Source organism: Eumetopias jubatus, unplaced genomic scaffold (genome assembly GCF_037043125.1).
Source record: "Eumetopias jubatus isolate StellerSeaLion01/CBP00866 unplaced genomic scaffold, mEumJub1_p1.0 scaffold_13, whole genome shotgun sequence".
NCBI lineage: Eukaryota > Metazoa > Chordata > Mammalia > Carnivora > Otariidae > Eumetopias > Eumetopias jubatus.
The window spans coordinates 40,685,836-40,699,507 of record NW_028274819.1 but is presented as its reverse complement, the minus strand read 5'-3'; the positions used below and the strand labels follow the sequence as shown (position 1 = coordinate 40,699,507).

At 47.1% G+C, this 13,672-nt stretch overlaps 2 protein-coding genes across 3 annotated transcripts in view; both read right to left on the bottom strand.

Moving 5' to 3' along the window:
- SAAL1 (serum amyloid A like 1) overlaps positions 1 to 340 on the bottom strand; it is a 33,312-nt gene extending 32,972 nt beyond the window's left edge. The window contains exon 1 of the mRNA XM_028116982.2: positions 190 to 340. Within this exon, the coding sequence (XP_027972783.1) occupies positions 190 to 321 (132 nt within the window). The 5' untranslated portion in view covers positions 322 to 340. The remainder of the gene's footprint in view (positions 1 to 189) is intronic.
- Positions 341 to 3,329: 2,989 nt separating this feature from the next.
- Positions 3,330 to 6,572, bottom strand: LOC148162633 (serum amyloid A protein-like). Of its 2 annotated transcripts, none has more exons than XM_088017550.1 (3): positions 6,482 to 6,572; positions 3,759 to 3,897; positions 3,330 to 3,492 (listed from the first exon to the last, which is right to left on the bottom strand). In XM_088017550.1, the coding sequence occupies exons 1-3, from the start codon at positions 6,570 to 6,572 to the stop codon at positions 3,330 to 3,332; spliced, it is 393 nt and encodes a 130-aa protein (XP_087873676.1). The 2 variants fall into 2 exon arrangements, with proteins under 2 accessions (XP_087873676.1, XP_087873677.1); XM_088017551.1 differs by having other exon boundaries at positions 3,330 to 3,381.
- Positions 6,573 to 13,672: the final 7,100 nt, after the last annotated feature.

Here is a 13,672-nt window from a genome sequence, read left to right as displayed (position 1 = left end):
CCCTTTGTGTTGAGGGGTACCGGGAAGTGGCTCCCCGCAGTTTTGGGGTCCGTGGAGGCGGCCAGGACGCTAAGCGCGATGCCTCGAGAAGGGTGGTCGCGGAGAGAGTGCTGGAGTGGGCCGCCAGAGGTGTGACCAGGGGGGCTGGGGCAATGTGGGCGAGCCCACGCGGGGCGCGACTTTCCACACCTGGATGAGCCCGCTGAGGACGCCGAAGAGCCAGTGTTTGCTGTAGACCGTGCTTCCTATGCAGTCACCCCCGGCCCCCTCCTCCTCGTCCTGGTCCCGATTCGGCAGCGGCGGCGAAGGGTTGCGGTCCATGACTTCTCCACCCGCTCCTAGAAGCCGCGCCGGAAGCCGCTGGAGGAGGCGATAAGTCTCCTGGCGCCAGAGGGGCCGGCGCGCCCGGAGCGGCTCCCGCCACAGCACCCCCTACTGCCCGGAGCCTGCCGGCCTGAATACCCGTTCTGTGCGCCCACAGGCTTGGGATCCCAGATGACTTGATCTCCCCTTACCCAACCCTATCTAGGACCCAAGCACGACCATATTCATAACTGTTATTTGTCACTCTCCCTGGACCAGATATTCCATCTCCTTAGGGGCTCTTAGCCTGACTGAAAGGACAGGGAGTCGGGGACAGTGTCTCTGGTGCAGACGTAAATTTCGAAGCTGTCGGACCCCTGATCTCAGGGCAGGTTTGGCATCCTTCAAGGCATGAGTAGGCGCTCTTTCTTTTCCCAGGTGTGGTTGGAATCCTCGGAAAGACATAAGTCACCAGGAAGAACGTCAATATCGTCAAGATTACAACTCCCTGTATTTTCAGTTCCTGCTTCTATTTAGTTCAATGGTACTCAACCTCAGACCCAGCGCTCCTCTCCCACCCCACAAAATATTTTGCCACACCTACTTTACTTTGCTGAAAGAGATTTATAGATGGTATTATCTACCTCAACATTAATTTCAAAAATAGTAATATGGCTCCCTAACAGAAAGAAGAAATAGAATTAATTAAATGATATGTGTTTTAATACTTCAAGTACTAGAAGACATAATAGAGGTCTCCAGTGTTAGCACATACACATCAGATCCCTGTGAACCCAACATTTACAGAGTAAGAGAGGTGTGATTCCATCAGGGACTGTGCTTCTCAAAATCATAACCAGAGGATGGTAAAATTTCTGCCAAAACAAAGTTCCAATTTACAAAGCAATTGCATTTTCAGAAAATTTTAAGTTATATTAAAACTGGACAAAGAATACTCTGTTAATATGTAAAATACAGTTGGGTTCCAGCTTAAGTAATTATGAACATTTTTTTTCACTGTATGTGAAGGGGCAGACCCAGGTTTTATAAGGCCTGAGTTATGCAATTTGGGGAGCCCCCTTTAGGAAAAACAATACAAAATTACAAATATTAAATTAGTTAACAATAGGAACTATTTATTTAGAATGGCGAAAATGTATCAACTTTAAATAGCCAACAAATATGTAAAACATCACAAAATACAGAAAAATATATAAATATTTTTATTAATAAACAGCCTGACACACTTCAACAATCTTTTTTCTTTCTTCTAATAGAATTTATTTTTAGAGCAATTCTAGTTTCACAACAATATTGAGCAGAAGGTACAGAAATTTCCCATATAATTCATACCTGCCCCCATGCATAGCAACCCCCATTATTAGCATTCCCCACTAGAGTGGGATATTAGATATAATTGATGAACCTACATTGGCACATCATTATAACCCACAGTTTACATTAGGGTTCTCTTTTGGTGTTGTACATTCTATGGGTTTGGGCAAATTTCTAATGACATAGATCCACCATTATTGTATCATGCAGACTACTTACACTACCCGAAAAATCCTCTGTTTTAATATAATATTTTTAATATAATTTTAATTTTTAATATAATTTTTCTAAGTTCACTTTGATCTTCATTTTATGACAATGACCTTGTAAGATCATTTTCTATAATGAAAAATAAAAAGACAATTCTGTCTTTAACATGGTTGTTTGATTTTTAAAAAATTATTATTGGTGGTTTAGGAAAGTTTCTTTCAGCTTCACAACTTGTTATTGGTAATATTCTATAAAGTTTGACCACTGTCAAATTTGGAAAACCTCTCTCTGGGGGAACTTCCATTTTGACTAGGATTCCATCAAAATAAAAGTCTTACACATGTGATCTTACAATTCTCCATTAACTCATGCTTGACTTTCAAAATTGTTTCTTCCCAGCTACTCACATACTCTGTGCTGGACTGTACAGGACATGTTTATTTTGCCATATGACCTTTCCTCCTGCACTGGGAGTAACCACAGTAGATGGTAGGAGAATACATACCTAGAGGCCATTCCTACTCCAAGATAGAGATCAATAACTTAATTATACTTGGAAGTGACTGAAAACAACACAAATATGTCCCACTAAGTGCAAACAAATCATATTCCCAATTCAACTTCTCCTTAGTCAAGTCACCAAAATGCCTGTGCCCACCCCAGTGCCACTCAACACAAGCAGAAAAGTAAAGGCAGAATGTTGGCATGACAGTCAGAGGAATTAACTGCCTTAGTTAAAATATTTTACTTCTGCATATTTTACAAAGATAATTGACCATGTGAATCCTTTCCCAAGGCCTCTCCGAGGATCTTGGAATGGTCCCATATAAGTGAGGAGTTCTTGAAGCTTAAGCTTCATTCAGTTTTGCAGTAAATCTGATTCTGCCGAAATACATGTCTGATAGGATACTGCAAATGTCAAGCAAGATTCAGGATGACCCTTTGTTTGCAGCACTGTCTCATAAATTGTAAGCTGTACGTACCTCTGGTTCATACACCAAAGGCCCTGCAATCACCGTGTCAACCAAAAGTATCCCCAGATGATCCAACAGCTGGTGTGGGGATGGAGGTGGCTGCAGCACTACCCTGTTGAGAACTAGAGTTTAGATCTCTCTCTAACCCACGGACTGACATGTATGGTCCATATATACTCTATGTAGTATGGTCCTTATCATGGAAATATACTTTTACCCCAAATTAGTATTATTCTTTATTAGTGCCTTATCTCCTTTAAAGAAAAATGATATAAGGTAAGTTGATCATGTCCCTGGTATTAAAAGCACCCAGGAAGATTGCCATTAGCTGTTTCCAGATGACAACAATGACAAATTGAATTTCATAAGCATTTATTAAACATTTTTTATGTGCTCTTTATGAAGTATTGAGTAGGAAAGATAGAGAATTCAGTAACTAACTCAGCAACTGTTCCTGCTTTCAGGGGTCTGACAGCCCATCTCCCAAGGGCAGAGCCAAGGGGAAGCTCAGTACTTGACAGGCAGGCCAGGGGGTCGGAAGTGGTTGGGGTCTTTGCCACTGCGGCCCCATTCATTGGCAGCCTGGTCAGCCTTCGAATCCTCCACTCCGTGGCCGCTGTCTCCAAACTTCAAAAGGTCTGTGACTCTCTGAGAATTCTCTCTGGCGTCACTGGAATGGAGGAAAGCAGGTAAGAGATTAATCAGGGGCTGATGAACTACACCTCCACCCTTCCCATCTCTCCTCTTTCCAAGAAATTAATGAAACTCTAAGAGGCCAAGTTTAGAGATGCTAAACCCCTGATCATTTCTGGGTACAGCCCAACTCAGCCTGGCCTATCTCCTTGTGCTGGGTAACCAGCACCCATGGGGGAGAGTGGAAATCACAGCTAGGCATGCTCAGCTGACTCATACCTCCATCCCCAGGGGCTATGTTACCTGATCACTTTAGCAGCCCAGGCACCCCCAGGGCCCCTTTGTGCAGCGTCATAGTTCCCCCGGGCATGGAAGTATTTGTCGGAATTTTTGTAATTGGCTTCTCTCATGTCAGAGTAAGCTCTCATCATGTCTCTAGTCCCTAGAAAGGAAAGAAAATGAAAGTGATCATCTCTTGGCAAAATAGAGAACACTTTTCCTCCCAATGATTCTAAGATTTCAGCCTTTTGACACAAACCTTTGAGATTATACTGGCTGAGATAAATATTCCTTTACTTTTCACTCCCCAAGGTTAATGTTAGGAGAATCACACCGGGTGCAAGTTTTATTCTCTTTGATTCCATTCTAAGTACTGTTGCTACTTGGTTTTCGGCTGTGTGTGATGTGTATGAACAAGAGGTGGGATGGTCTTTAAGGGATGCTCCGTTGTGCGGTGAACCTCTACCTGGAAAGGGCAGGGAACCCTCTGACTGGGGCGTGAGGACAAAGGCAAGTCTGAGGGAGGCTGCTGACCCAGAGGGCTCCCAACCTAGACAAGGGGAGAAAGTCAGTGCTGTGGGCACCTTGAAGACAACTCAGTTCTGTGTGCATCCAAATGTCTGGGGCATACGTGGCACCAGGAGACTGTCAGAACACACTTATCAGGTGATAAAGGTGAATTCCCCCAACAGAACTTCACAGAAACGGGGTCATCAAATGCAGAAAAAGGGCAACTACCGCCAGCTCTAAAGTTCAGTGTTCTCCCCAGGGAACTGAAGAGTATTGCCTTCCACACAGTGGTTATGCAGACAAACTGAGAAAATACACATATAACTTCTAGAAGTTTCCAGGTGCTCACTATGCTATCACTTCTCTGGGCCTTAGGAAGGCTGCAAAAAAACATTAAAAGGACTAAGCTAAGAGGAAAATTGGAGTTACGGATTGAAGGAATCTGATCAGGCTACAATAAAATGAAGACTTTCAAAAAGTAGCTTAATAAGCAAAAGAGAAAAATCTACTGTCGGGTTGTAATCATAAGTTATGTAATACCCATGCGATGCCTTCTCTTCATTTTATGTATTTATTCTTTCCAGTGTTCAGAAAGATCACTTTGTTGAGCAGTACGACATTCTTCTGTATTTACTCCCTCAAGTTACAGATTTAAATAGATGCCTGGAGGCCCCTTGCTTAGGAAGTGCCTGATGTACTGGTCACCTGTGGAGGCAAAACTGGAGGCAGTGGTTCCCAAGCTTGAGTGGGCACAAAAAGCCACTGGGGTGCTTGGTAGAAGCCAGATTTCAGGCTCAGCCTTGAAATGCTGATTCAGCAGAGGGAGAGTGTGTGCACCCAGCATCTGCCTTTCACAAAGCACCCCAAACCCCGGGTGATTCTCACGCACGCGGTCCTAGAACAACCCTTTGAAAAACCTTGACCTAAAGATGGAAATACATTTGTAGCGGTGCCTGTGAGAATTTAGAAAGGATTGACAGCAAACTCTTAAATCAGTAATCAGTGACTCTCACAGACAAAGAAAAAGGAAAAGACAAGAAAAAAAAAATGATTTTGTGAAATATAGAAATCTTGCCGCTGAGTCTGACTACCGAGGCGCGTGTCTCTTGCTCTCCTGCCCAGCCAGGTCTCAGGCCCGCAGAACCACCATCATGGAATCCTTGTGCCATTTACTGCGGGGAGAGGAGCTCTGCAGTGGCCTTCCGCCTCTCCCACAGCCTGACTATCTGCCATTTGCTCAGATAAACAAGAGGGTTGTGTGTTCCCAAACCCGCAGTCGGCCATGCGCTGTCTGCTCTGGGAGGCAGGACAGTCCCGTCCTAGCAAGGTCTGGGGAGCACCACCACGGGGGTAACCCTGCTCTGCTTAGGACCTTGTCAGACTCTTCATCTCTTTGGGCCTCAGGTTCTCTGTTAAGGGATGATGGTGCCTACATTGCAGGATTACAGATTAAAACCTGAGGACGAAAACCAGTTCATTCATCCATGTAAAGCTCTTAGAACAGTGCCTAGCACGGGCCAAGCTCCGTTAATCTTGGAGGGGATGACTAAATGCGCAAGTTTGAGGCACCCCTTCGTGGCTGCCTGAGACCCAGCCATGAGCTGGCCCTGACTTCCCACTAGGCGGCACTCGAGTCCCACTTATAAGTAGGGAGCAGGCACCCTGGACCCCACATGTATCTCTTCCTGCTCCTACTGCAAGTTGAGGCCCAAACCTTATGTGACCTCCAGCCTGGGGACCCCAAGGAAGAGTGCGCTGCCACCCAGAAAAGCCAGGGGTGGAGGGATAAGACACCTGTGGCTTCAGGGGAAAAGCCACACGTAGTAAGTAAGCCCTAGAGACCTAAGGCACAGTATGATGAGCACCAAACCATATTGTATTATAGTGATCAAATGTGCTATAGCCTAGATCTTAAGTATTTCAATGACTAAAAGGAAAGGGAAATTATGTAACATGACAGAGGTGCTAATTATAACTACAATGGCAATCGGGTTGAACATATAAATGCATCAAATTAACATGACCTACACCTTAAATATATATGATGTTATATGTCAGATATAGTTCAGTTAAAAAACAAAGAAAATAGAAACCCTGGGAGACTGCTATCTTGAACACCATGCTTCTATGCATCCCACTTGCGGCCTTTGTGCTGTGTGGATGTGGCCTCTGCTCTGGGGAATCCTGGAGGGAGGCCAGTGGCAGCCTCCCCCTGACCCCCATGCTTTGGGCCTTACCTTGACCAGCTTCCCTGAGGAAGGTTAACCACCTTTGGCTGCTGACGCCCAGGACCAGGGAGCCCAAGAGGATGCCCAGGAAAAGCTTCATCCTGCTGCAGAGTCAAAGAGATACACAAAGATGATAGGTGTTTAGTTTTGGATTGGATTGGTTTTTTCGCAGCGTAACGTTGACTCCTTCTTGTATTCCAAAACTAAGCCAGCACTCATTGTATTTCTGTCTATTGATCTACACACACACACACACACACACATCTGTGTACATATACACCCCTGTATGTACATATATGGGTATGTGTGTGTATGTAGAAAGAAGTAGACAGTGCATATACATATATTAGGCAGGTGATACGTAGATACATAGACAGAATTCCAGAGGGTCCACGTCTCCATTTCCACCTGCCTCGTTGGAATCCTAGTAAGAGAGACTGCACTGCGCTTCTAATATAAACCACTTTCCCTTTCAGTCATCACCTGTGAGCCCTGACGCCCACTGTATAGAAAGCTTCCCAAGAGGCATCTGGGCATTTTGTGACCATATACCAGTCTGTCGAATGAGATGAGTGAAACAGTGCCCAACCCTTGGCAGAATGCCTGCTCTCCCCATCCCTGAACTCTCCCCGAGGAAGTGCACGACTAAATCCCAGTCCCAGAAAGTATTCACATCTGCTGAATCCTAATTGTCAGGCTAGGAGATGCAGGAAGGAAGCAGAGAGCTGGGACCAGCACAGGAATGCCGTGGGCAACGGGAGTCCGCAAAGAGAAATAGTGTTGGAAAGTTCTAGTACCTCACCTTTGGCTGTTGCTTCCCAAGGAGGCTCCTGGTGAAGCTGAGCTGCCCGCCCCTCCTGCCTGCGAGGGGTGCCCACGGTATATATACTGACCCTTTGCTAGGGGAATGACGGGGAAGCCAGGTTTGAAGCAAAACACTGAGATTTGGGAAATTCCCCCTTGGCCAGAACACAGCATCCAGAACATCAGGCTGTTTCTTCGCGCCCATCTAATTTCCCAGGTTGTGCAATCTGGCAGCTTCTGGGAATGTAGCAAACGTGGGCTTTTCTGCCTGTTTTCAGTCTCGCTCTTGGTGAGGAAAGGTTTCCTTCCACACACAATAATGTAGACAATGGGTGTGAAGAGGAATCAATATTAGAAAAGGGATTTGATTGTCTAAAGAATGAGAGCATAGAAGGCCGGTGGAAGAGCGAACGGTCTCCACTGAAGGAAGAGAGAAGGATAAAGCTGAGACCCCAGGGAGCAGAGAAAGTACAGGAAGGACCAGTAAGCAGGAAAATGAAGCTTCCAGCACCCAGTGGGGTGGCCTGGATGCCGGAAAAGGGAGTCCTTCAGACTGAAGTGTACTCATGATCAGTTGCTGGGGGAGCTCCTAATGGCAGCTTTCATGGAGGACACCCTGGTCCAGGAACATTGAAATGCTTTGTAGACATTTGCTACAATGTCACGGAGAAATGATACATCCTAAAAATGATCAAGAAACCGCCCACTGGCCGAAAAATTATAAGAATAGAAGATTCAGGGAGGATGCAGAGAACGTTGGGGGCAGCGCAAGAAGGCTGGGAGGTTGCGAACATACAGAACGGCTGTTTCAGCTGGCAAAGCAGGACTGGGCTGCACTCTGTGAGTTTAGGAGGATTACGGTGGGAAGAAATTGCATGCAGGCGGTATCGGCGGGATGGAGACCCTGGCCCACTCACCTACCCCTTCCCTGCCCCTGTTTGGGAAGGGGAAGTTTAGAGGTCATCGGATTTCCCTGCAGAAGAGAGGATGGTGCATGTGTGAGGTGGTAGCAATGATGGGGCGTCCAGAGGACGGACCTGGTCCTTGTCACCGGGGGCCCGGGGCTGGAAGCTTAAGGAAGGAGGGCCAGGAAGGCCCAGCCCAGGGAGTGCTGGCTCAAGGGTGTTGCCTGGGGTGCATCCTGGAGACAAGAAAAATGAGCAGGCATTTCAGATACCAGACAGTACCACCAGGGCTGATGCAAGCAAACCATGGAGACTGGACAGCCCAGGGGTTGGAAGAAGCTAAGTAGTAGCCAGGAAGGAGGTGGGACTCGTGCTCCACCAGGAACCCAGAGCAGAAGCAGGAGGCCGACTTCTGATTTGTTACAAGACTACAGGAGTTATGGGTAAGACATTGCAAAGGGGAGGCTGACCCAGGAAAGCCAATCAGGCAAGGATTGCACTCGTAGGAGGGAATCATTGTCTTCGGTTGGAGCCTGCCAGCACTAGGAGTGATGCCTCTTTCTGGGTCTGGGTCTTATTTGAATTCCTGTAGGTACAATGAGATGAGAGGTGTAGGGCAGACAACTGTCAAAGGATCCCTCTGTCCCTGTACTTCTTCTCCAGGCCAATGCTGAGCACCGTTTGGACATTCCCCACACAGATCAATCCCTGGGAAAGGTGGGGTCACTGAGGTCTGCCCAGTCTGGGACCCTGAGCTGCTTTGGCTCCCTTGGTCCTAGGAGTAGACACGTGGGGAGAAGGGCAGGTGTCAACCCTCCAGAGCCAGTGGTGACAGGGAGCTTGGGGGGCTGCTTCCCAGAGGAGGCCATGTGATGCCCATACCCCTCCTCCCAGGCTCCCCAGGGCAGAAATCCTGGGCCAGTGACCCCAGCCTGTGACAATTCTTTTACTCCCTCGGGGCCATTCCGTGCTGGAGAGCCCTCCCCACTTTCAGACAGCATTCCAGTCATTCCCTTCTTTGACAGACACATTGCAGAGAGAGTGCGAGGATACTTTCCAGACCCACGAGGAACTCCTCCCAGGGACTTGGGCAAGCAAGGCATGGTCTCTTCCTTTGTTCTGTCACGTAGTCTCTCTTTCTGGAAGGGACACTCAGCTCCCTGAGGGCCAAGCTTAGAACAATAAACAGGAGGGACAGGCAGCTATTTCCCTTGTGTCTCCTGCCAAAGAAAGATGTTGCCATGGTGGTATCACATCTGCAGGCCTTGAAGAGATCTCCCGAAGTCTCCCGTGAGTCGCTGTGTCCCGGATTCCAGAGACTGTGTCCGTTGGGACCTATTGTGCCAACTTTGTTAGTAGTGAGAAGCCCTTTCCCTCTCAGAAGTGACCTGGTTTACAGAAGACATGACACGGTCCCCCTCCTCTAATAGCCCCGTGTGACCAGGCTGTGGAGACGCCTCGGAGACCTCCCTTTTCTCTGTCACAATGAATTTAAGTGGATGAGAAGAACACCAAGCCTACGAAGGGCCAGAAACCAAAGTTAGAAAAGACGCCCCACAGAGTACCCTGATCAAGCGAGGATGGGAGGCCTAGGGTCCAGACTCAGAGGGCCAGCAGAAAGAATGATCAACAGTTTCATGACTTTCAAATGAGAAGAATAACGTTACCTACCTGCGAGATTCGCATGTATAAGAAAGAGAAATTTGGTCATTCAAATGATGAAAATAGGCCTCATCTATATTTGGTCTTTCACAGTGACTGCCTCCCACACCCTGGGAATTTCCTAAGTGTTGACAGGGACAAAGGTGTCTTTACCTTTGTTACGATCAGAGGTGACATTTGGACCTCACCTAAGGATGGGGGCTGATTGCCAGGAGGCCCAACCATGTGATTAGAGGGACCTTTCACTCCCTCCTCCTGACTCCCAAGGACAGGTCAGGGACTGGAGGGTTGACTCAATCTCCAATGGCCAACGATTTAAGTAATCCCTGATGCAATGAAGCCTCCATAAAACCCCTAAAGAACTGGGTTCAGAGCCCTTGCAGGCTGGTAAACATATGGAGACTCGGGAGAGTGGCGAGCCTGAGAGGACTGGGGGTCTGTGACATTTCACCTTTCCTGTACTTTGCCCTTTGTATCTCTTCCTCTGGCTCTGGATTTGTATCCTCTTTTATATCCTTTGCTAAACTGGTAACTATAAAGACGTGCTTCCCCAAGTTGTGTGAATGGTTCTGGCACATTAAACGAACCCAAGCAGGAGGCGGTCGGATCCCCCAATCTGCCTGGGATCTGTCAGAAGCACATAGAACAGCAGGGGCTTAGGATTGACATCTGACTGCCGGAGGGGAAGGGGAAGGATAGTCTTGTGGGTCTGAATCCTTAACAAGTGGGACCTGTGCTACCTTTGCGTAGAGATGTCAGAACTGAGTGGATGTCTTGCACACCCTGCTTGGTGATGCGTGTGGCGCAACCCCGCAGACCCTGGAACTGGGTGTGGGACCCTAAATCACCGCCTCATAGGGTGGTCGTCGGGATGGGGTAATTAAGGCTGAAAGGGGCTTCGGTCTGTTCTGAGCACTTGTACTTAATACACTGAACTCTTCTGCTTAGCCAAGACAACTCATAGTACTTTATACATTGCCAGAGACAGGAAGATTATTTAAAAATTGTTACGGAGGCCACACATCATGAACACTTTAATAAGTAAGATTACCATGCAGAGTTCCATTTTTAAAGATCCTGGTTGAGGGGCGCCCGGGTGGCTCAGTCGGTTGAGCATCTGCCTTCGGCTCAGGTCACGGTCCCGGGGTCCTGGATGGAGCCCCTTATTGGGCTCTCTGCTCGGCGGGGAGCATGCTTCTCCCTCTCCCTCTGTCTACAGTTCTGCCTACTGTGCTCTCTCTCTGTCAAGTAAATAAATAAAATCTTTTAAGAATTAAAAAATAAATAAATAAAGATCCCGGTTGAAATTTTCAGGACACAGCAACATCCTTTCAAGTGTTTGAAAGTGTTCCTTCTGGGTGTCTCTGCAGATCCCTTTGTTAGAAAGAACTGTGGGCAGGACAGTGTTTGTGATGCAGAAAACAAGCTGGAGAGCTTGCAGCTGTGCAAGGGAGGAGGGAACATTCTCTCCTCACCTGGGCAGGACTGCGTCCCCAGCAGGTAGAAGGTCCTGCAGTTATCCTCAGCCTAAGCCCTGGAATTCTACTGGATAGCACTGGGAGAAAGAAGGCCTTGAGGAGCTCAACACGGTACCACGGGGAACAGAGCGGGCCAACGTGGGTTCCTGAGCAGATGGAATATTGACCGTGTCATCTTCTGCATCTAAAGGCCCCCATTGAGTTAAACAAGACTTGATCTGGATTTCAATCTGCATGAGTTCCTTTTATTCTTAGGCTTCACATTGTTTTTTTCAGTAGGAACTACTTGTTTAGTATCCGGGTGAGAACATTTGTGGGCATCCTTCGAGGCTACAATTCCTGTACTATTTACAGTAGTGCTGGTTTTAAAACAAATACTTACTATATCCAGCATCGTAAGAATACATTTTGTAAAACTTAAGTCAAGAAAATTTTAACAGAGTGTATCAGTGGAATAGACAAAATAACGTCCTCCACCAAAGATGTTCACGTCTTGCCTTTTTTTAAGTTTTATATGATATCCTTTGATAAACAGTAATTTTTTAAATTTTCTTTATTTAAGTCATCTCTACACCCACATCCTAGGGAGAGCAACCAAAAAGCAGCCAGATCGCGTGAGCCCCAGGGCTGACGACGAGGTAGCAGCGCAGGCCTGTGCGATCAGCACCGCCTGGTCACATCCCCCCTTTGGACACTATAGAGGAGGCCCGGACAGGAAGAGAAGGGGCCCTCGGGCACTCAGGGGGTCTTCTAGAGAGACCACTGAGGTTGGGGGAGAGGCAGTGGCTGCGCCAGGTGGGGCGACACCATCTCCAGAGACAGGGCTTGGAACGTGGGCCGCTGTCAGGGGCAGCCGTGGGCACACCTGCTCCTCTCTGGGGAGGCCCTGCACATCTGGGGGTGCTGGTGTGAAGCTCAACTTCACCTCAGGAGCACTGCCGGCACACTTGGTGATGAACACTAGCTCAAAGCCCATTATTACTTTCTGGTAAACATAATGAGAGGGGACCTGTATAAGTTTACAGGGTAACACCATATTGCATTATTTCTAAGATACACATTTTTTTTAAAGATTTTATTTATTTATTTGACAGAGAGAGACACAGCCAGAGTGGGGAACACAAGCAGGGGGAGTGGGAGAGGGAGAAGCAGGTTGCCCGCCGAGCAGGGATCCCGAAGCGGGGATCGATCCCAGGACCCCTGGACCATGACCTGAGCCGAAGGCCGTCGCCTAGCGGCTGCGCCACCCAGGCGTCCCTAAGATATACATGTTTTAGTATGATTTTCTGAAATTAGGACGTGTCTTACATTCACTGATGACCAGGCAGCATTCCTAAAATAATTGTCATTGTTTTAGGAATCCTTAAATACATTTATTTTGTGTATGCTTTTCCTGTTTTGTTTATACACAAGAGTGATATAAGATAAAAATGTATACCTAAGAAAGTCGTAACATCTCTTTCATTACGTGTAAGATAAAAATGCTGAGTGATAAGAAAATATTATATCCTAACTTAATTTGTAGCTCTCTTGTTGGTGGTAGAGACATAATAATGCATCTTTCAGTCCACGGATGCTTGGACTCAGAGAAATGCAGTGCAGGCTTTTCCCCTCCTCTGCTCTCACAGAGCACTCTCTGCTAACTTGTCCTTCTGATAGTCGGCACGGTTTTCTGGAAGTTCAGATATTTATTACTCTCTCCCAGGTTTCTCCTCAGAAACCGTAATGACTAACAGTTTATTTACACTTGAGGTTTCTAATTTCCATTTCTATGAGCGAGAGTACAAGGCACTCCTAGAGAAAATTAAATATATATTCTATGATAAGGTAAAATATTGTCAGTTTTCCTAGTACCTTAGCGGAGATTTTGATGTAGATTACATAGTCAACCAAAGTGCCTCCTTACCACGTTCTCCAGATCATGGCCTGTACCAGACATCTGTACCTGCTACAATCCCAGGCACACTCCCGCGTCTGTCCGCTTTTGAACAATTCTTCCTCTGCATCATTCAATCATTCAACAAATATTCATTAAGCAACTACTATCTGTGACCTGCTATGACAGGTACTGAGGATACAAGGCTGACACATACAATAAGAGAGACCTACTTTCTGCCCTTGGGTCTCCGACCTACTCACCCTGAAGACAGACCGGTAAAGGGGCAAACACAGTGGAGTGTGGGGAGGGCCAGGGTTGGGGGCACAACAGTAGGTACACCTGGCTTCCTGCAGGGCCCTGTCCTCCATCTCAAGTGCCGTCCCCACTCTCTTCAGCTTTCTTCCTCAGAGCAGATGCTTCTGCTCCCTTTGGCATTCACCCCTCTGCCCCGTTGGCTCGATCCCAGCCCTCT

Excerpts from the sequence above, each read along its gene's own strand:
- LOC148162633 (XM_088017550.1), bottom strand. The coding sequence starts at position 6,572 with ATGAAGCTTTTCCTGGGCATCCTCTTGGGCTCCCTGGTCCTGGGCGTC. Across the intron at positions 3,898-6,481 it reads CCTCAGGGAAGCTGGTCAAG|GGACTAGAGACATGATGAGA; the intron begins GTAAGGCCCAAA and ends TTTCCTTTCTAG. Across the intron at positions 3,493-3,758 it reads TGGGCTGCTAAAGTGATCAG|TGACGCCAGAGAGAATTCTC; the intron begins GTAACATAGCCC and ends CCTCCATTCCAG.